Here is a 20,580-nt window from a genome sequence, read left to right on the forward strand (position 1 = left end):
ACAACCGAACTGGATTTTCATTCAATTTCTCGTATTTATCCTTTAAATCCATGTGTAAATTAAGGGCTTTTTTCTTTTTCTTTTTTTTTTTTTACCTCCATGAATAATATAATAATATATAATAATAAAGTGAAGGAAATGAAGGGTTTAGTTTTCTAGTGCTCTTTTGTAAATAAGTTGTATTATTATTATTATTAACACAGATTGTAGAGTCAATGATATGATAGATGTGTGTTTGTTTACAGAGAATCCAGTGACGTCATTGTGGGTGAAGAGATATTGAGAATAAAAAAGATTTATTTTTTAAATTAAATTATGTGGAAATGAAGCCGAGTGTCTTCTTCTTTTTTCCTGCTGTCTGGTTGTACGTGAACGCACCTCCTGTGCAGCTGATGGATGTGTGTGCAACAGTTGTCTAGTTGTCTAATAATAACAACAGGCCGCTGCGCCTTTAAGACCGAGACCGAGGGGGGGTGAGAGAAACTTAATATGAGTCCATATCCAGCTCAGGTCTCCGTCAATTAACAGTCAGAGCCGAGAAAGGTTCGATTCCTGAGCCTGCCGCCGCGGCCCCTGCTGCACCGAACCGCACCTGACTTCTCCTGCTTTCTTCTTTCCTATTGTTCTGCTGAGTTGTGTTCAGTTGTGTTGTGTTGCGTTGTGTTGAGCGGCACAGACAGAACAGAACCCCGGATTAAATTACGCATTGCACCTTTAAGAAGCTGTCACCGGGATTAGAGTTACGCGCAGCGAGCCAAATCGCCGCGCTCCGGAGAGAGAGAGAGAGAGAGAAGAGGAGGGGGAGAAGAAGGGGGGGTTGGAGGTGGGTTTTACGCACCGTCGGTATCCAGGCGACATTTCTCCCTCCAGTCCCGACCGGACTCGAACCGTCGACACCGAGCAGCCATGGCCGAGATGGGGAAAGGAGTCACCGCGGGGAAACTGGCCATCAACGTCCAGAAGAGACTGACCAGGGCGCAGGAGAAGGTAAAGACACGGTGACCCGCTGTGTAACTGGATCCCTCCGCTCTTTATACTGCAGACACCACTTCATTCAGCATTTAATGCAGCTGGAAACTCCTTCTCTCAATGGGCATAATTAACATCCCATAATAACGATCAGAGTATCAGAGGGATTCAGGGGGCGACATCTACTGTAGCTACTTAAAGTTTAATTAACCTTTATTACCTGAACCTGTGATGAGGAGCGACACACGGTGACATTTAACCAGAGACACAGTTCACACCTGAGTTATTTTTACAGCTTTAAAGTTTAAAACTCAGTATTACCACCTTAAATTGCTGCAATGGTCCCTCAACTGTCAGTTTGTCGTGTGCACTTAAAAAAAAAAAGATATTAACAAGTAGCCTATTTACATTCACGACGAGCTTATAATTTATATTTAAATCCAATGTTTTAATGTGTTATCTGTGCAGTTTTGAATGGTTTGTGAATTAAGGGGAAAGTATCTCCACTCCACCTTAACTTTTTATGCTTTTCTGCACAATTTAAGGCTTTTCTTTAGTGAGTTGAACAGTCGCTGCTGAAGTGTCCTTGAGCAAGACACGGCTCCTGAACGCAGCAGCAGTTGTAGCCGATGTTTTCCACTAGAGGACGCTCAAGAGGACAAAAAGTGACAGGAGACCAGTATTAAATCTGTGATCGGGTTTCCTGCTGCTGCTGCTGCTGCTGCTGCTGCTGCTGCTTTACTACTGTCTGTTCTGCTGCAACATCATGATGACACTAATAATAAAACAACAGGAAGATGCATTTAAAGTCTAAAACACGTGACAGTAGAAGACAAACACTCAGGTGTAACTTTATATACAGAGATGGACAGAGTACTCGACTCCAGTACTTGAGTGAGAGTACAAATACTACTGGTCAAAATTTACTTCAAAAAGTACTTGCTTTTAAAGGTACTTAAGTATCCCAAAGTACATGCTTTTACATTTACTTTAAGTAAAAGTAAGAGTAAGAGTACATTTCTTATTTTTCACATCAATGAATTACTATAATTTTTTCTAAATGAATTTAAGGAGCTTTTAAAGCAGAAGTAAGTGATCCGGTGGTTTTGGCTAACTTCCTAGTTAGCAGTCCCCGCCCTCGTCCCTACGTCACCACATTCACGCGCATCCCTTGGCTGCACACACAGAGAGGACCGCCCCTTTATGCCGTTCTCTCCTCTCATTGGATAAAGGTTGTAGGATACAAGGAAAGTTTTCTCCTCGGCTTACAGCAGAGCAGAGTGACTGACAGACCCGTGTTTCAGACCAAACACTCTATGTAAGTGATTGCTGTCGGAAGATAGAACTATTTAAGACTGATATTAACACAAATATTCAGCTTACTTCTGCTTTAACTCTTGTTTCTGAGAATGAACTCTTTGAAAGCAGCTGCACTGATGTGCTGCTTTTAGGGGTTAGGGTTTCCTTCTTTGACAAACACAGCCTGTGTCCAATAGGATTTTAGAAAAAGACCTGAAAGTAACCAGTACTTTTCAGCCTTCCTACATATTAACTTGAGTAAAAGTAAACATATTTGTCTTGGAAATGTATTCAGGTAAGAGTAATAAGTACCAAAGAAATCTAATACTCAAGTAAAGTACAAATCCTCTGGTTACCTACTTAAATACAGTACTCAAGTAAATTTACTCCGTTACTGTCCACCACTGTTTATTTATTGAATTGACAATAATGTTTTGTGAACCAGAGTTAAACCTGTGCAGCAGCGTCTGAATGAAACCAGCCTGTGTCCAGCTCTCTGTCTCTGTCTCTGTCTCTGTCTCTGTCTAAGTTATTATTGTCCTAATCACTCGTGTTGCCTAAGCCTGCTGAGGTTTTACGCTCTAAGCACCTCGGTACGACACCACGGGGAGATTTACATTTTAAACCAGTCTTGTTTGTTGCTGTGTTTACTGATCACTCGGTTTTCCAGTTCAAACGTGAACGCACCCCGACCCACCCCAACCCCACCACCCCCCACCATGTGGCAGCTGCACATATTTAGCTTCTTACTTTCAAACCGTTCAGCTGTCTCTTTCTATTTAAACCATTTATATTCATAATTAAAGTTAGATTTTACTACAGGTGAATAGGGTAAAAAATAAAACTAACAGATATCACCATGAAACTTCCCAGGTGTATCACTTACATTAAGACAAATATTTTTTGTATTACAAGTTTTGTCAAATTTTATGTTTAAATATGTAAATGAGGCCATATCTAATTAAATATGCGCTAATTTGCATATATTTCCATAACAGAAATCTGAACAATGGATGAAGCTAAGTTTTTACAGAGGGGATTTTGGATATCTCTTTGAATGATGTATCAACAAACCCCTCTGTAAAAAAAAAACTATGTTGGCATTCCCACATTCATTACAGTAGTAAAAGATATTTAATTTATTTATTACCACCATTATTCTTAATGCATTTTATTTAGTGGTGATTAACACATTTATTCTGACAAGATAAATACTTATTCATTAACACCACCAGGCTATGACAAGGTTAACAGTTAGTCTGTCTATAGAGGCTTTATCATAATTATTGCCAATAATAAAATGTAAAGACCAAATATGATTCACAGAGAAAAGGCTGTACCACTAAAGTCACCAGTAAACTATCAACCAGCTAACGTAATACAAGAATGAATTTGCTCACTCAATGATACGTATGACTATCATCTCTTTTGGACAGTTATTTCTTTTCTTTATACAACAAATCAACTATTTTAAATTGTTTCTTGGCCTTGTGTCTCTTTTTCATTATGTTTCTGAGCAGAAATTGACAAATTATGACCAGTTACAGCTGGATTTAACTCGTATTTGATCAGCTGATTAAGGATTTTATTTTGAAAAGTCGCAGGGAGGAGTAATAACAAAGACACAGACAAGACAAGACAAGCAGCATGTGAACAGACTCAAACACCAGCACCTGAATGCAGCACTGAGGAACAAACCAGCTGTTTAATTAGCCGGCTTCGTTGTGCTGATGTGTGGGTCAGTGTCAGTGTGTGTGGAGATGTGGGGGTGAATTAAAGAGATAGTTCAACATTTATCACCATAATCCCAATAGTCATTGCAGTAGGTTCATTACTTTTAATTATCGGTGCATGTTGTTTTGAGATCAGCGGAGCAGAGACGTGAGCTGCTCAGTTAACACAACGGAGGCACGCGGTACTTTCGCCTTTCCCTCATCAAACTCATCAAATACACAATCCAACAACTCCACAACGCTCTGGTGGACAAGTTGTGACCTGCACATTCACCACGCTATGAGATAGACATGTAACGTTATGACACATGAAGCAAATACTCTGAACTACTTGCGCTTTTGAAATCCCTCCACCCAGCAGCCGTGTCTGGAATGTAGTTCCGGCTGCATTTCCCTCTAAAACAACTCTGTCCGGTAACGTTGTGTTATTATCTCATAGCGTGGTGAATGTGCAGGTCACAACTTGTCCACCAGAGCGTTGTGGAGTTGTTGGATTGTGTATTTGATGAGGGAAAAGGGGGACCTGTACTGTTCACCTCCATTGTGTTCACTGAGCAGCTCACGTCTCTGCCCCGCCGATCTCAAAACAACATGCACCGATGATTAAAGGTAATGAACCTACTGCTGTGACTATAGGGGTTATGGTGAGAGGAGGATCTGACTAAATGTTGAACTATCCCTTTAAGGTGCAGAGTCCAGGCTGGTGGTCTGATGTGAAGCACATCTGGATCTTTGCCCAGAGGTGTTTTAAATGCTTCAACTTTTGGTTTGGTAAACAGTGGATTTTGGATAGAAAGCTTCATTAGCACATTGTGCTGATGAAGCTCTTCAGGACGCTTGTACAGACAGATATGAATGGATATGAGGACTTCCCCTTGGATGAACTTTGACCTTCGCAGCAGCTGCTGTCCATGGCTGCACATGGATTCCTGTCAGGAAGTAGAAATAGACCAGGAACAGAGGAGGGTTCCCTGCAGGCTGAGTTTTAGTCACCTTACGCTGGAAATTTATACAGTGTTGTGTATTTGTCCTTTTAAAAGCCAGACTGTGCCGGACCGTGTATCTGTGACACATGCACTGTGCGCGGCAAAAACTCAAAATCTTGTCTTATTTCTTGTCAAAATGTCTAATTTCTAGTCAAAACTAATCTCTTTTCACTTAAAATAAGACTCATCACCTAAAAATGAACTTGTTTTTAGATCATTTTAATTTGTTTCAAACTAATTTTCACTTGAAATAAGTAGAAGAATCTGCCAGGTTTTTTGTGCTTGTAATAAGAAAGAAAAACTTGATCCACTATCAGATTTTTCTACGTATTTCAAGTGAAAATATGCTTGAAAGAAGTATAAAGTGTCTAAAAACAAGCTACTTTATAATGTGATGAGTCTTATTTTAAGTATAATGAGATTTGTTTTGACGAGAAATGACATTTTGACTAGAAATAAGATAAGATATTATTGGTAAGATATTGAGTTTTTGCAGTGTGACATGACCTCAGTGTTTATAACAGCGGTTCTGATCGTTCATGGATTTTAATCTGGAGGAAGAACCTGGACAGATAGAAAGGCTTCGTTCTGGAGGCAGTATGACAGAGTGTGAGGCGTTCAGGTCCCGTAGACGAAGGTCAGAGTATCATCTTCCCTCTGAGGAGGAGGAGGAGGAGGAGGAGGAGGAGGGGGCGGCGGCCTCAGCTGTCTGTCTGCTGGCACGCCGCCCTGCACCCCTCACCTCGTTCAGCACCGACTCTCTCCTCCTGAGCCGCAGCAGGAAGTTCAGTCATCACAGCAACAACAAACTTTATGATGTCACAAATGAGAAAAAATGAAAGTAGAGCTGCACGGTTAATGGATCTGTGTCGCTGTGTTGTTAGCACCGTTAGCTTCGTGATGCTACAGGTGATAATCTGCAGATGTAAACACAGTCAAAGAGGTCCCTGAACGCCTCACCCAACGGTCTCACATCCTCCAGTCTGAGCCCTCAATGCAAATCAGCTGAAAATTTGACCTAAATCAGTGTAATTCCAACATAATGGATCTTTATATATATATAGATTGTAGATATGTGTTCCGAAAGTAATAAATGATAATGAATAGAATAATCTTTATTTCTTTGGGACGTTGCAGAGTTTTTAAACCGTGAAAAACAGGATTAAATCAATGTAACTGCAGAAAAAAACAGCAGAGCAGGCAAATTTAATAATATATAGATATAAATGGTAAATGGTGTGTATTTATATAGCGCTTTTACTATACCTGAACGATACCCAAAGCGCTTTACAGTACATTGCATTCACCCATTCACACACTAAATATATAGTAAATATGACAGAGATGAGTCTAAAGAACAAACAAGAAAGGAAAATAGTCACATAAATTATAGTAATTATATGAAAACATTTTAGAATTCAGAATTTAGAAAACTTTATTGTCCCGCCAAGGCAGGAAATTCATCTTTGGTCTCACTTAGGAAGAACAGACGCTTGCCAGCAAGACTTACATGAGACAAAACAAATCAACCATGATCACATAATAAAAAATAAAATAAAAATACATACATACAGGTAACAACCGCACAAACATCCTACAGAACGGCACTTTTCTGTGTTAATATTACTATTTTTCTAACATCCACACTGTAAAAAGTGGAACTCTCTCTCTCTCAACACTGTAAAAAAAAAAAACCTGGAGCAGATATTTTTACGACTCTCTCTCTCGGATCAGTAACTCGAGTCCAAACTTATCAAACCTCGAAGTTGCCCTGCTTGGCCCGAACACCTGTCCCTCCCTCCCTCCCTGCACTCCCAGCATGCCTCAGTGCTGTGGGCAGGGCTCAGATATGTGTGTGTGTGTGTGTAGAGGGAGGGAGGGTGTATCTATCTATAGCCCCACCCTCCCTCCCCCAGGCCTCCTTCTCATCACTCTTAATACCCCACAAACTGACCGGTGTGTATTTTGGGGGGTTGAAATCAAACACCGGCAGCTACGGCCTTTTGTGAACACGCACACACACACACACACACACACACACACACACACACACACACACACACACACACACACACACACACACACATGCACGATTACAGCAGCGCACTTTCCCATTGTACCTGCATTTACAGTATAAATAACACAAACACGCACCGGCCGATATGTCGCCACCGTCATGTGATCTTTCCAGACTTTCGGAGGGATCGCCTGAACGCACCACGACACATCTGACTGGAGCACAATGAAGCCGGTTAATGAAAACAGCTGACTTTATTCTTCAGTGCTGCGTTCAAGTGCTTGTGTTTGAGTCTGTCCTTTACATGCTCCTTTCATTCAGTGTCTCTACGACTTTTCAAAATAAAATCCTTCATAAAATAACAAATAATAATCACCTGATTGAACACAAATTATTAGTTTTATTATCAGATTAATGATCATGATAATCTGACCCTTCACAATAAAAGAAGGATTTTTACTGTATTAGACTTCTACTAAAGTTTGACATTGATGTGTTTCCTGTCAGAGCTATAAACAGATTCAGTGTGTGGAGCAGGTGTGTGTTTGTGTGTGTTTGTGTGTGTGTGTGTGTGGGGAAGTCCCCTCCGGTTTGTGTATCCGTCCCAGGATTAGGGCGGCAGGTGGTGGTGGTGGTGGAGGAGTCGGAGCCTCGTCCATGTGCTCGCAGTCACTCATCTGAGCTGATTAGTCACCGATGACCTCGTTTGACTAACGAGCACAAAAAAACCAACTTTCCCTCCTCGCATTTAAACGTCACATCGGACAGTTTCTGTTCTGCAGGAGGATCAGTGAATGAATCATTGTAATTAACTAATCGCATTTAATATTTGACAGAAGATGGAACAATTTGCACTTAAAATTGATTTTGTATGATGACTTTCTATAGGTTCAGTCATACAGTATGTATAAAGCATCTGCAATGGACCAAAGTGCTGCACAGAATAATAAATGAATCAAAAATAAAAGACATAACGGCTCACATAATGCATAAAATTACATATAAATAAATTAAAAGACATATAAGGAAAAAAATAATAGCAGTAGAATAAAAGAACAATAAAATAAGATGAAATAAAGTAAAAGTCAGTGTTCTTCTGGGGGTCAAAGGCCAAGAAGAAGAGATTTAAAAAACATATAATTCACTTTATGACATCGCTTTATGACAGAAAATCTTGATATTTCTATAGCAGGCACTGTGTGTTTTAAAAAAGCAAAATCATATTTATTTATTTATGAAAATGTTGTTGTTTTTTTTGTCGCAGGTTCTGCAGAAACTCGGCAAAGCAGACGAGACCAGAGATGCGGCCTTCGAGGAGATGGTGGCGAACTTCAACAAGCAGATGGTCAGAACTGAAATCATTTCTACTCTTCACAGACGTTTAAAAACTCTTTATAATAAAAACTGAACCAGTGCTGAATAAAAACGTTTCTCTCCTGCTGTTTCAGACTGAAGGCTCCAAACTGCAGAAAGACCTGAAGGCCTACGTGCTGGCAGTGAAGAGTGAGTGTGTTTCTGTGTTTGTAAGGTCATCGATTATTTAACGGCATGTTAAGATGTGTGGAGGAAAACTGTCCATATTGATTAGACATGATGTGTGTGTGTGTGTGTGTGTGTGTGTGTGTGTGTGTGTGTGTGTGTGTGTGTGTGTGTGTGTGTGTGTGTGTGTGTGTGTGTCTCAGCTCTCCACGATGCGTCGCGGCGGCTGCAGGACTGTCTGGCCGACATGTACGAGCCCGAGTGGTTCGGTAAAGAGGAGATGGACACGATGGTGGAGGTGAGAACAGGAAACCACTTCACTTCACTTCCTGTTCCTGTTCTCTCGTCTCGTCCTTCTGGGTCAAACTGACCCAGTCTGTTCCCTTCTTCCATCCTTCCTTTCTCCCTTCCTTCTTTCCACCATCATTTTTTTCTCCTTCCTTCCTTCCTTCCTTCCTTCCTTCCTTCCTTCCTTCCTTCCTTCCTTCCTTCCTTCCTTCCTTCCTTCCTTCCTTTGTCCTTCCTTCTTCCTCGCTCTTTTCCTTTCTTTTTCCCTTCTTCCTTCCTTGAACGAACCTGCTCCCTCCCTCCATCTTTCTTTCCTTCCTTTTTCCCTTCCTTCTTTACACAATCGTTTTCCCTTCCTTCCTTCCTTCCTTCCTTCCTTCCTTCCTTCCTTCCTTCCTTCCTTCCTTCCTTCCTTCCTTCCTTCCTTCCTTCCTTCCTTCCTTCCTTCCTTCCTTCCTTCCTTCCTTCCTTCCCCTCATCCTTACGTCTTCCTTCCTTTTTGACCCAATCTGTTCCCTCCCTCCATCTTTCTTTCCTTCCTTTTTCCTTTCCTTCTTTCCACAATCCGTTTTCCCTTCCTTCCTTCCTTCCTTCCTTCCTTCCTTCCTTGACCCAGGAGGACAACAGGAGGATTAATATAACAAAACACACCAGAAGGAAACCTAACCAGCACATTTCACTGTATTTCTCCAACATACTGATTTTAGTTTTATTGTTTTTTATTAATCTGACTGTTTCAGATTCTTTAGTTTCTGGTTATCTATGTTTATTTTAACTGATAATGACTTTTTCTGTGTTTTAAATCTTTCGACAACTTAACAAACTGATGAGCTTCTGTTTCCGACCAGTTTTTCTTCTGTCGTTGCTCTTCTTCTCCCTCCTCTTCCTCACTCTTTGTTTTTCTTGACTTCATGCGTCTCTGAAGGAGATGATAGAAAAGGAGATGGACAATAACCTGGAGGTAAAACGTAGGACGCCTCCACCCTGTCCCGCCTACAGTAGACGTTTAGACCACCATGTAGACAGATGTTTAGACCTTTATCTTCTCATTCCAGATGTGTGTGTGTGTGTGTGTGTGTTTTATTGAAGCTGTTGCTGTGGGTGTGTGTTTCAGGACACAGACACTCTGTGGCTGGACTTCCACCAGAACATCACCGACAAGTCTGTGATGAGTGTGGACACGTACCTGAACCAGTTCCCTGAAATTAAGGTCTGGACGTTTGCTTCTAGTTTTTAGTTTCAAATATGTCACAAAAAAACTAAAATAAATTCATCATTAAACAGATAAATCATCATTTTTTACAGATTCACACATGTAAAGATAAAAATAAATGTGGAATTGTGTGAGTTTTACTTTGAAAAGAGGAAGTTATAATAGATAAATGCATCTGCACTCACAGTTTTAGTGCATGTGTTTGAAAATGGACTAAAGGGCTTTTATTTTGGAGGAGCATGTTTATGTTTCTTAATTTATAACAAACGACAGAAAATAAATGAATCAAAATAAAAAGTGTGTGCCCCGCCCGGCTGCAGGCTCGCATCGCCAAGCGCGACAGGAAGATGGTGGACTTCGACAGCGCCAGGCATCACTTCGCCTCCTTACAGAAAGGGAAGAAGAAGGACGAGGCCAAGATCGCCAAGGTAACGACAAGCGTGTGTGTGCATAATATGTATGTGTGTGTGTGTGTGTGTTTACAGCGTTATAACCCAATCTGCTCTGACTTCTGTTGGTTTATCTGTTTGGACTTAAGGTGGTATTGATGATTGTGTGGTTGTCATCATTCCACCTTAACACCAGCTGTGTGTGTTGATTGATTTCAAACTGACAGTTGCAACGTGAACTAAATGCTAATTCATTAACATGTTTTGCGTTTGTCTTGAATTGTTCTCGTTTGCTTTTTGTCTTTTTTCTCTCTTCCTCCACTCTTCCACCTTTTCTCTCTCTCCCTCCCTCCTTCTCTCCCTCCTTCCTCCCTCTCTCTCTCTCTCTTGCATGGTGTGTGTGGTTAGCCAGCAGCCCTGTTGGAGATGGCGGCTCCCAGCTGGGCTCAGGGTTTGATATCAGCCCACCAGGTGGCTCAGAATAACCTCTCCTACAACCAGGTGACACTCTGGTTCATCACTGCCCCCCCTCACCCACCTCACCCACCTTCACCCCTCCCACTCCCACTCCCACCCACCTGGCCTTTGGCCCCGCCCCCCTCGCAGCAGCAGGCTCTCTGCACATGATCTGCACTCGTTCTGAGCGGCGGCCATGTTGTTTTCAGGCCGTCCAGAGCCAAGGTTATTATAGTTTTATTATGGTTTTTATTTAGTTTTTCAGTAAGTAAGTTTAGTTTTAGTACGACAGAGTATTAGGGCCACATTGAGAAAACAAAACAAAACACAGACTTCGAGAATAAAGTCGTAAATTTACGAGAATAAAGTCGTACATATACGAGAATAAAGTCGTACATTTTCTACGAGAAAAAAGTCATAACATTATCGAAGTTTGTGATTTTTTTATTTGTCAATGTGGCCCTAATACTCGCTCGTATTTTAGTGATTTTTTTTTATTTCTTTTTTTATTCGCACATATGGAATAAAACAAACATTTACTCTTCATAGGTAGGAAGATACAAAAAAAATGTTCAGGTGAAGTCGGAAACCCGAAAGGCTTATAGCATGACCTCACCTTGACCTATACAGATAAGATAATATGGGTGAACGCGATGTATGTACTGTAAAGCGCTTTGGGTATCGCTCAGGTATAGTAAAGCGCTATATAAATACAGACCATTTACCATTTACCATTTACCAATAACAAAGTAAAGAAATAATATAGTTTGAGTTTTTATTTAGTCTTAGTTTTAGTTTTTCAGGTTTTAGGAGAAAGCCTCTGTCAGACCTCTGATGATGAACTTCCACATTTGTGGGATTTTCCTTTTTAGTTGCATCCCATAATGTTCCCATCAGTCCTCATCAGGTTCCATTCACTATATCTACCTGTGGGTCGTACTCCAAGTCGTCCCATATTGAGCTGTGGCGTTTTCTTCCTGCAGCTTTAGACATCGACAAGAAAACTACAACTAAGCTGATGTTATCTGACTCTACTTTAGTTTTGTTTTGCTTTTTTGGAAACTTTTTTTTACTTTTTTTCCCAGTTTATTAAATTATTTTTTCACTGCTAGTTTCAGTTTTTAGTGAACTATAATAACCCTGGACGGCGGACGCACAAACGCACAACAAAAAACCTTCATAGCCTAAGCAAACGCATCAGTTATGACAAAACGTCAGTCAACAAACAGTTAAATCTGATGTGGGACTAGTTTGTGTGGCGAAGGGATATAGTATTGATGCTGCTCATCATGTGTGGAGAGCTTCACTCTAATCTGACCCCAGATCAGATCCACTGTCCACAGCCGTGTTGTGTCTTAGCTGCCTGTGTGTGTTTGAGCAACAGAACTGTAGTTATTAAACCCTGTGTGTGCGTTTGTTTGTGTGTGTGTCTGCATGTGTGTGTGTGTGCTCGTTGAAAACAACATTGAGATGTGTTAATGTTTATTCGGTGTGTGTGTGTGTGTGTGTGTGTGTGTGTGTGTGTGTGTGTGTGTGTGTGTGTGTGTGTGTGCAGGCGGAGGAGGATCTGGGTCGCGCTCAGAAGATTTTCGAGGAGCTGAACGTGGAGTTACAGGACGAGCTTCCAGCACTGTGGGACAAGTGAGAGACAGTTTCATGTTTGTGTCAGAGATCAATCAATCCGATCAATCCTGATCGATCACAAAGATTTAAAGGGAAAGTTCAACATTTTGGCAAATTGGCCCATTGCCATAATCCCTATAGTCATAGCAGTAGGTTCGTTACCTTTAATTGTCGGTGCAAGCTATTTTTAGAACGGTGGAGCAGAGCCGTGAGCTGCTCAGAGCTACGCTACGGAGGCTCATGGGATTTCTTGGTTTCCCTCATCAAACTCATCAAATACACAATTCAACAACTCCACAACGCTCTGGTGGACAAGTTGTGACCTGCACATTCACCACGCTATGAGATAATAACACAACGTTACCAGACAGAGTTGTTTTAGAGGGAAATGCAGAGACTGCTTGATGAAAAACTGTCCCTGAAGGCAACGCGCATCAGCGGTTTTGCATGAATTTCCCTCTAAAACAACTGGTAACGTTGTGTTATTACTGTATCTCATAGCGTGGTGAATGTGCAGGTCACAACTTGTCCACCAGAGCGTTGTGGAGTTGTTGGATTGTGTATTTGATGAGTTTGATGAGGGAAACCAAGAAATCCCATGAGCCTCCGTAGCGTCGCTCTGAGCAGCTCACGGCTCTGCTCCGCCGTTCTAAAAATAGCTTGCACCGACAAATAGGGTTATGGCAATGGGCCAATGTGCCAAAATGTTGAACTATCCCTTTAAGTGTGTGTGTGTTTGTGTTTTCAGTCGTGTTGGCGTCTATGTTAACACATTCCAGAGTCTGGCAGGTCAACAGGAGAAGTTCCACAAAGAGATGAGCAAGGTGAGATCAATCACGCTGATGGAACTGACTGATTGATTGATCGATCGATCAGCAAACACAGTGATCAATATCTGTTCTGTTCTGTCGCCGCAGCTCAGTCAAAACCTGAACGACATCATGACCAAACTGGAGGAGCAGCGGCAGCTCAAGTAAGTCCACACACAACGTACACACACAACACAACACACACAGACACACACACACACCATGTGACCCAGATGAGTAACGTTGCTCACACGCCTCCTGCTGCAGAAAAGGTGGAACTGCAGCGGCCAAGACAGAAGACGGTGCAAAGAGGTAAAGACGACGCGGCGGTCGCTGCTCCTCATTGGCCGAGCATGTCTGTGCTGCTCGTCTATTAAAGGGATACTTCATCCAAAATCGATAATTCACCAACCATCTACTCACCGTCGTCATGACAAGGAAGGGTTTCTGAGTAAATGATTGGTGAATTATCGATTTTGGGTGAAGCATCCCTTTAATGTTCTAATTTAAATATTAACGAATGAAAGGGATGTTAAAGCTTTATTAATAACCTCACAAGTCACAATTACATCAGATTTTTTACAAGGAAAGTCACATTTAACAAGAATCAGCCGTGATGATGTCACTGTGACCTCATCAGTTAATCTCTGGTGTGTTGGAGCGAGTTTGGGATTTGAACCTGCGACGCCGCCTGTTTTTTTTTTTTTTTTTTTATCTGCCTGACGATAACTCTGTGTGTGTTTGTGCACGTTTTTTTTTTTTTTTTTTAAATCTGAGTGAGACGTCGGCCATGTTGATGACATCACACACTCACACTTCATCCGTCTTTTCCTCCTCTTCCTCATGTCTTTCTTTCTCTCCGTCAGTGAGGAGGCCAACCACAGCGAATCAGCCAGCTCAGCTCCAAAGGTAACACACACACACACACACACATACACACACACATGCACACACCGCACGTGACATCATAGCCTCGTCGCCCATGACGTCGTTTACTAACGTGTCTCTGTCGGCCTCGCTGCTCTGCATGTGTGCACGTCTCTGTCTGTCTGTGTGTGTGTGTGTGTGTCTGTGTGTGTGCACGTGTGTGTTGTTTGGCTCTAACCCACCTGGAGACTCTGAGGCCCGGCCCCCCTCCCAGTCGACCCCCCCCCAGACTGACGCCGTCTCCGGACCAGAGGAGGCAGCAGGAGAAGGAGGAGGAGGAGGAGGAGGAGGAGGAAGAGCAGGAGGTGAACACAGAGTCCAGGACAACAGCACAGGTCAGAGAACAGCTGGCTGACACCATGAGGCGTTCAGGGACAGTGACTGACACGATGAGGCGTTCAGGGACAGTGACCGCCACAATGAGGCGTTCAGGGACAGGGACTGACACGATGCGTTCAAGGGACAATGACCAACACGAGGCGTTCAGGCAACAATGACTAACACGATGCGTTCAAGGGAGAGTGACTGACACGATGCGTTCAAGGGAGAGTGACTGACATGAGGCGTTCAGGCACAGTGACCGACACGAGGCGTTCAAGGGACAATGACTAACACGATGCGTTCAAGGGACAGCGACTGACATGAGGCGTTCAGGGGACAGTGACTGACACGATGCGTTCAGGGACAATGACCCACATGAGGCGTTCAGGGACAGCGACCGACACGAGGCGTTCAGGGACAGTGACTGACACGATGCGTTCAGGGACGATGACCATCATTAGTTGTTCAGGGATTTTGTTTTACATATGACATGTTCAAGGACTTTGATAAGTATGATGTGTTCAAGGACAGTGATTTACGTGAGGGATTTAGAGACTCTCCTTACCATGAGACGTTCAGGGACTCAACTCACTGGGTGTGTGTGTATGTATGTGTGTGTGTGTGTGTGTGTGTGTGTGCGGCAGCGTGAGCCCTGGTCCGGGGTGAACCTGCTGGACTGGGATGTTGAGGTGTTACAGCCTGTCACAGCTCCAGCTGCCCAGGTGGGTGTGTGTGTGTGTGTGTGATGTCAGAAGTCAAAGGTCAGACTTTGTTTACCTACAGGTCCTGCATGTGTGCGTGTGCGCATGGTGGTTTGTTTGTTTTTTTTGCATATTTTTGTTTTCACTTTGCATGTTTACTCTTATACTGTACGTCTGGTTTCTGTCACATTTGTTTTAAATTTGCTGATTACTGTAAAAGTCGGGGTGGGGATCCTGTTCTGTGGCCCGACTGCAACCGAGTAACTAAATGCTTTTTTCACAAAAATGAAAAAAAAAAATCAGTCACAATCCTGGAAAAACAGCGTCCAATCATCTTGAACGCTCAGTTTGTCCAGGATCACCAACTCTATCTTTAAAGGGATAGTTCAATTTTTTGGCAAAGTTGTTTTGGAGGTAAATGTGTGCAAAACTGCTGATGCGCGTTGCCTTCAGGGACAATTTTTCATCAAGCAGTCTCTGCATTTCCCTCTAAAACAACTCTGTTTGGTAACGTTGTGTTATTATCTCATAGCGTGGTGAATGTGCAGGTCACAACTTGTCCACCAGAGCGTTGTGGAGTTGTTGGATTGTGTATTTGATGAGTTTGATGAGGGAAACCAAGAAATCCCATGAGCCTCCGTAGCGTAGCTCTGAGCAGCTCACGGCTCTGCTCCGCCGATCTAAAAATAGCTTGCACCGACAATTAAAGGTAACAAACCTACTGCTATGACTATAGGGATTATGGCAATGGGCCTATTTGCCAAAATATTGAACTATCCCTTTAAGTCCATGAATGAACTGAGCTGTGGTACAGGAGGTGACAGGTGAAGGCACCTGAACGCCTCACTGGTTCCGAGCAGCATATTATATTATAGTATATTATATATACAGTACTATGTGTCATCATGTAACGCGCTCCCGGTTGTTGTGTGTGTTGTTGCCGCGGCGAAGGCGCCGTCGTGGGACTCGTGGGTAAGTGTGACCTCACCTGAGCAGACGCCTCCTCCTTTATTCTTCCGTGACTTTGGCCTGTGATGTTAAACCTCCATCACACCCTCCTCCTCCTCCTCCTCCTCCTCCTCCTCCTCCTCCTCCTCCTCCTCCTCCTCCTCCTCCTCCTCCTCCCTCTGACCTCTTGACCCCGGGTCGTGACCTTTACCGAACGCTCCTCCTCCCGTGCGTCCACCTACCCGTCCTGCTCCTCCCTCCTTCCTCGCCACGATCCTCCCTCCTCCCTCCACCTCGTAGCAAGAGCAGCAGCAGCCGCAGCCTGACGACCAGCAGGGGGGGTGGGGCTACAGCGAAGGCTCCGCCCCCGGCTACACGGAGCCGCAGTGGGACGAGGGCGACACGGCGGCGGCGGCGGCTCAGGAGAACTGGAACGACGACGAGGAAGAGGAGGACGGAGGCTACGCCGCGCAGACGTACAGCGAACCCAACTGGGACGATGACAATGACGGAGGCGGCGGTGGCGGTGGTGGTGGCGCCAACGTGGGGCAGGGAGGCTGGGGCGAGGAGGAGGAGCAGGAGCAGGAGGAGGTGCAGGTAGAGTGGGGTGGGCGGGGCTTCAGGTGGGAGCTGAGGGGGAGGAGCCAAGGAACGACAGCGGGAAGTCCAGAACCGCCACGAGAAACTTTCAGCACGTCTCTCACTTCCTGTTTACTTCACTGCATCACTTCCTGTTTACTTCACTGCATCACTTCCTGTTTACTTCAACATATCACTTCCTGTTTACTTCAACACTGCAAAAACTCAAAATCTTTCCAAGAATATCTGTCTTATTTCTAGTCAAAACTAATCTCTTTCCACTTAAAATAAGACTCATCATTGTTTTTAGATAATTGTCATTTGTTTCAAACAAATTTTCACTTGAAATAAGTAGAAAAATCTGTAATAAGAAAGAAAAACTTGCTGCAATATCAGATTTTTCTACTTATTTCAAGTCAAAATACGCTTGAAAGAAGTAAAAAGTGTCTTATTTTAAGTATAAGTAGATTGTTTTGACTAGAAATAAGACAAATATTCTTGGTAAGATTTTGAGTTTTTGCAGTGTAAAACTTACTTCACTGCATAACTCCTCTCTCCCCTCCATCTTCTTGTTTGTTGCTCCAGAGTTCGGTGACCAACGGCGCCGGCGGCGACCTCCCTCCTGGTTTCCTCTACAAGGTGAAACTCCATCACATGCACAGTCTCTTTTTTTTCACAACTTTATTAAGAATTGTGCAAAACAATACAATTCAACACAGCAACAAAGATTACCGCCAGGGGGTTACATACATAAAGGCATTTACAGATGGCATTATAAAAAGATGTTGTAGCCAGCACATAGGTTCAAGGTCTTGATAGCTTTTGTGTTATTAGATTTTTCAATAGTTTTAATATAGGCCTACTGCTTGACTAAGTTCTTAAATGTAAGAAAAAAAGGATTTTGATTTGTGTATCTACATTTATGAATGTGCCATTTGGATAAAAGGATAATAAGATTAATGATGTAGTAGTGTCTAACTTTGGTAAATGGAAAGACAGTGAAGCCAAACATTTTCAAATCACACGCAGTCTCGTCATCAGAGCCCAGTTCAAACACAAACTTTATTCATAATGACCTTTGCTCGTCAGGTCAAAGCGGTACACGAGTACGCCGCCACCGACGGCGACGAGCTGGAGCTGCAGATCGGGGACACGGTGCTGGTCGTGGCCTTCGACAACCCAGACGAACAGGTCAGAGAGAGTCAAACAATAATGTGTCTGTTGTGTGTGTTTGTCTGTGGGCTTCGGCGGTGCGTTCAGGTGAAACCCGTCTTTCTCTGTTAGTTAGTTAGTTAGTTTAAGTTTATTTCGGACATGTTAAAAGAAATAAAACATAATACAGAAATGGACAGACATAACATATAAAAACTTTGCAAAAACAACATATGAACAAAAAAAGAAATATATATATATATATAATAAAAAAAAATAAAAGAAAATAATTGAAAAATAAAGGTAATTTGATTTTTTTTGTTTTTGTTTTGTTTTGTTTTGTTTGTTTCATATCCGAAAAGGAGTGGGAAGAAGTAAAACTTATTTACTCCCACCCCTTATTCATAAATTATTTATCAGGTTATCTAGTCATTATAATATATACAGTAAGTTAATTTATGAGTTATTTAACTGGATTTATTCTAATATATTATTATATTTATATACATATAGATTTATTCTAACATATGATTACTAATCTTTATCTCTCTATATAGTCATATACATATAAAAACATATACAAACACATTCATACATACAAAGACAAACTGAAAGTAACATGAACCGAGCAACAAATAACTAAGTGGGTAAATAATACCCAAATAAATAATAATAAGCACCTTGTGGTTGTCAGACACCCTCATTTCTGTACATACTGAAAATCATTTCTTTGTATTTCTTTTTGAACTGGATTATGTTTGGACATTCTTTTAACCCCACATTCAAACTGTTCCATAGTTTAGTTCCACAGATAGAAACACAAAAGCTCCTTCTTGTTGTTCGTATGTTCCTGATTTTGAAGTTAAATTTTCCCCTTAAGTTGTAACCCCCTTCCCTTTCAATGAATAATTTTTGAATATTTCCAGGCAGTGAGTTGTTTCTTGCTTTAAATATTATTTGAGCTGTCTGTAGATTAACAAGATCTTTGAATTTCAGTAGTTTTGACTGTAAGAAAAGAGAATTTTGACTGTAAGAAAAGAGAATTTTGTGCTGCTGTGTCTGCAGGACGACGGCTGGCTCATGGGCCTGAAGGAGTCTCAGTGGATGCAGAAGAAAGATTTTTCAGCCAAAGGTGTTTTCCCCGAGAACTTCACCCAGAAGATCTGAGGGGAGCGGCGGTCGAGCTCGTCTCAGATTTAAAAAGTGTCGACGTGGAGAAACGTTTCAGAGAGATCAGAGACATCTCAGTGGCACCAAATGTATTGTTTGTGCAGTTGAAACCAGTGTCAGTGAACTCATCACGGCTGATGCAGAAGACAAATTTAATCCACTCATATTCATACTGTCTTTTTCTTTCTCTGTATTCCTAAGTTATTTCTGTTGTGCTGAACTCAGACGAAACACAAACTCGTGCTTTAGCAACATTTAAAGACACACTGACGTTTCTGTCGTGGATGTACTGTATGAATGTGCAAATATTTATGTTGTGTGTTGTCAGTTCCTTGCATGAAGCATTTGATTGTTTTTTTTTGTCATTTTTGTTGTAACACAAACTCAACACTGTGAGCGCAGACGTCAGCAGCTCGTAGCTTCACCACAGGGAACAGCAGCAGTGTTTGTTTCTTATATCGGACTTTTTTTTTTTTGAGGACGTGTCTTGGCGTGTGGCTTAAATTTTCTAATGCACATATGGTTTTATTTTGACTTTTGAATCATCTTGTCGTAGAGGCATAAGATGCAAAGACCCGGCTGCTGATTTCTTCCTCTCGTTACCACTCTTCATGACTGTTTCCTGTTGGTTAAGTCACAGTGCGACGACGTGTTTTATTCCACTAAATGTTTTTCATATGACTCTCTCTGACTGTGGATCTGAGGCTCCGATTCAGAACGATGTGGATCTGCACTGTGGAGTCAGTGAACGTGTGGTAACTGATGCACCATCTGTTGGATCAATCAGACTCATTAAAGATGAATTTAACAACACCAGCAGTGTCTCACTTTTTACTTCACTCTGATTCTGTTCAGGTTAAAGGGATAGTTCACCCAAAATTGAAATTTCACTCATTATCTACTCACCCTCATGTCGACTAAGAGCTGTGAGAATTTTCAGAGTCCTCCGTGGCTTCTCTGAGTTACGGGGTCCGCGCAGCAGTATTTGCCCATATAATGGTTGTCAATGGATACCAACTTTCTTCGTCCAAAAAGACACACCAAAAAACATGCAAATACCTCCATAGTGCTCGTCTGTAATGTCCCTCTTGTATTGACATGAGAAATTGTTTGCACTGACACTGGAAGAGCAGCGAACCGAGACACTGGGAGCTTCCGCTACAAACAAGCTTAAAATATACACTTATTTAATTTTTTTTCGGAACAATTTCTCATGTCAGGGCTTCAATACAAGAGGGACATTACAGACAAGCACTATGGAGGTATTTGGGTGTTTTTTGGTGTGTCTTTTTGGACGAAGAAAGTTGGTATCCATTCACAACCATTATATGGACAAATACTGCTGAAGGAACGGAGGACTCTGAAAATTCTCACAGCTCTTAGTCGACATGCGAGTGAGTAGATAATGAGTGAAATTTGAATTTTGGGTGAACTATCCCTTTAATGTCACATTTTCCCTTTCAGATCAATCGATCACTTTATTTCTGTCGCATTTTTAACAGGAAGCATTGCACAGTAAAT

The 20,580-nt window shown here is 42.2% G+C and overlaps 1 protein-coding gene across 1 annotated transcript; it reads left to right on the forward strand.

The window, feature by feature from the left end:
• Nucleotides 1-507: 507 nt before the first annotated feature.
• On the forward strand, nucleotides 508-19,279 carry bin1b (bridging integrator 1b). The gene is made up of 14 exons (XM_083991178.1): nucleotides 508-987; nucleotides 8,269-8,349; nucleotides 8,453-8,507; nucleotides 8,687-8,781; nucleotides 9,886-9,981; nucleotides 10,305-10,412; nucleotides 12,385-12,470; nucleotides 13,201-13,276; nucleotides 13,370-13,425; nucleotides 13,529-13,573; nucleotides 14,128-14,170; nucleotides 17,323-17,376; nucleotides 17,827-17,928; nucleotides 18,955-19,279. The coding sequence occupies exons 1-14, from the start codon at nucleotides 907-909 to the stop codon at nucleotides 19,054-19,056; spliced, it is 1,080 nt and encodes a 359-aa protein (XP_083847304.1). The 5' UTR covers nucleotides 508-906; the 3' UTR covers nucleotides 19,057-19,279.
• The last annotated feature ends 1,301 nt before the right edge of the window (nucleotides 19,280-20,580 follow it).

This window comes from Trachurus trachurus, assembly GCF_905171665.1.
Source record: "Trachurus trachurus genome assembly, chromosome: 2".
NCBI lineage: Eukaryota > Metazoa > Chordata > Actinopteri > Carangiformes > Carangidae > Trachurus > Trachurus trachurus.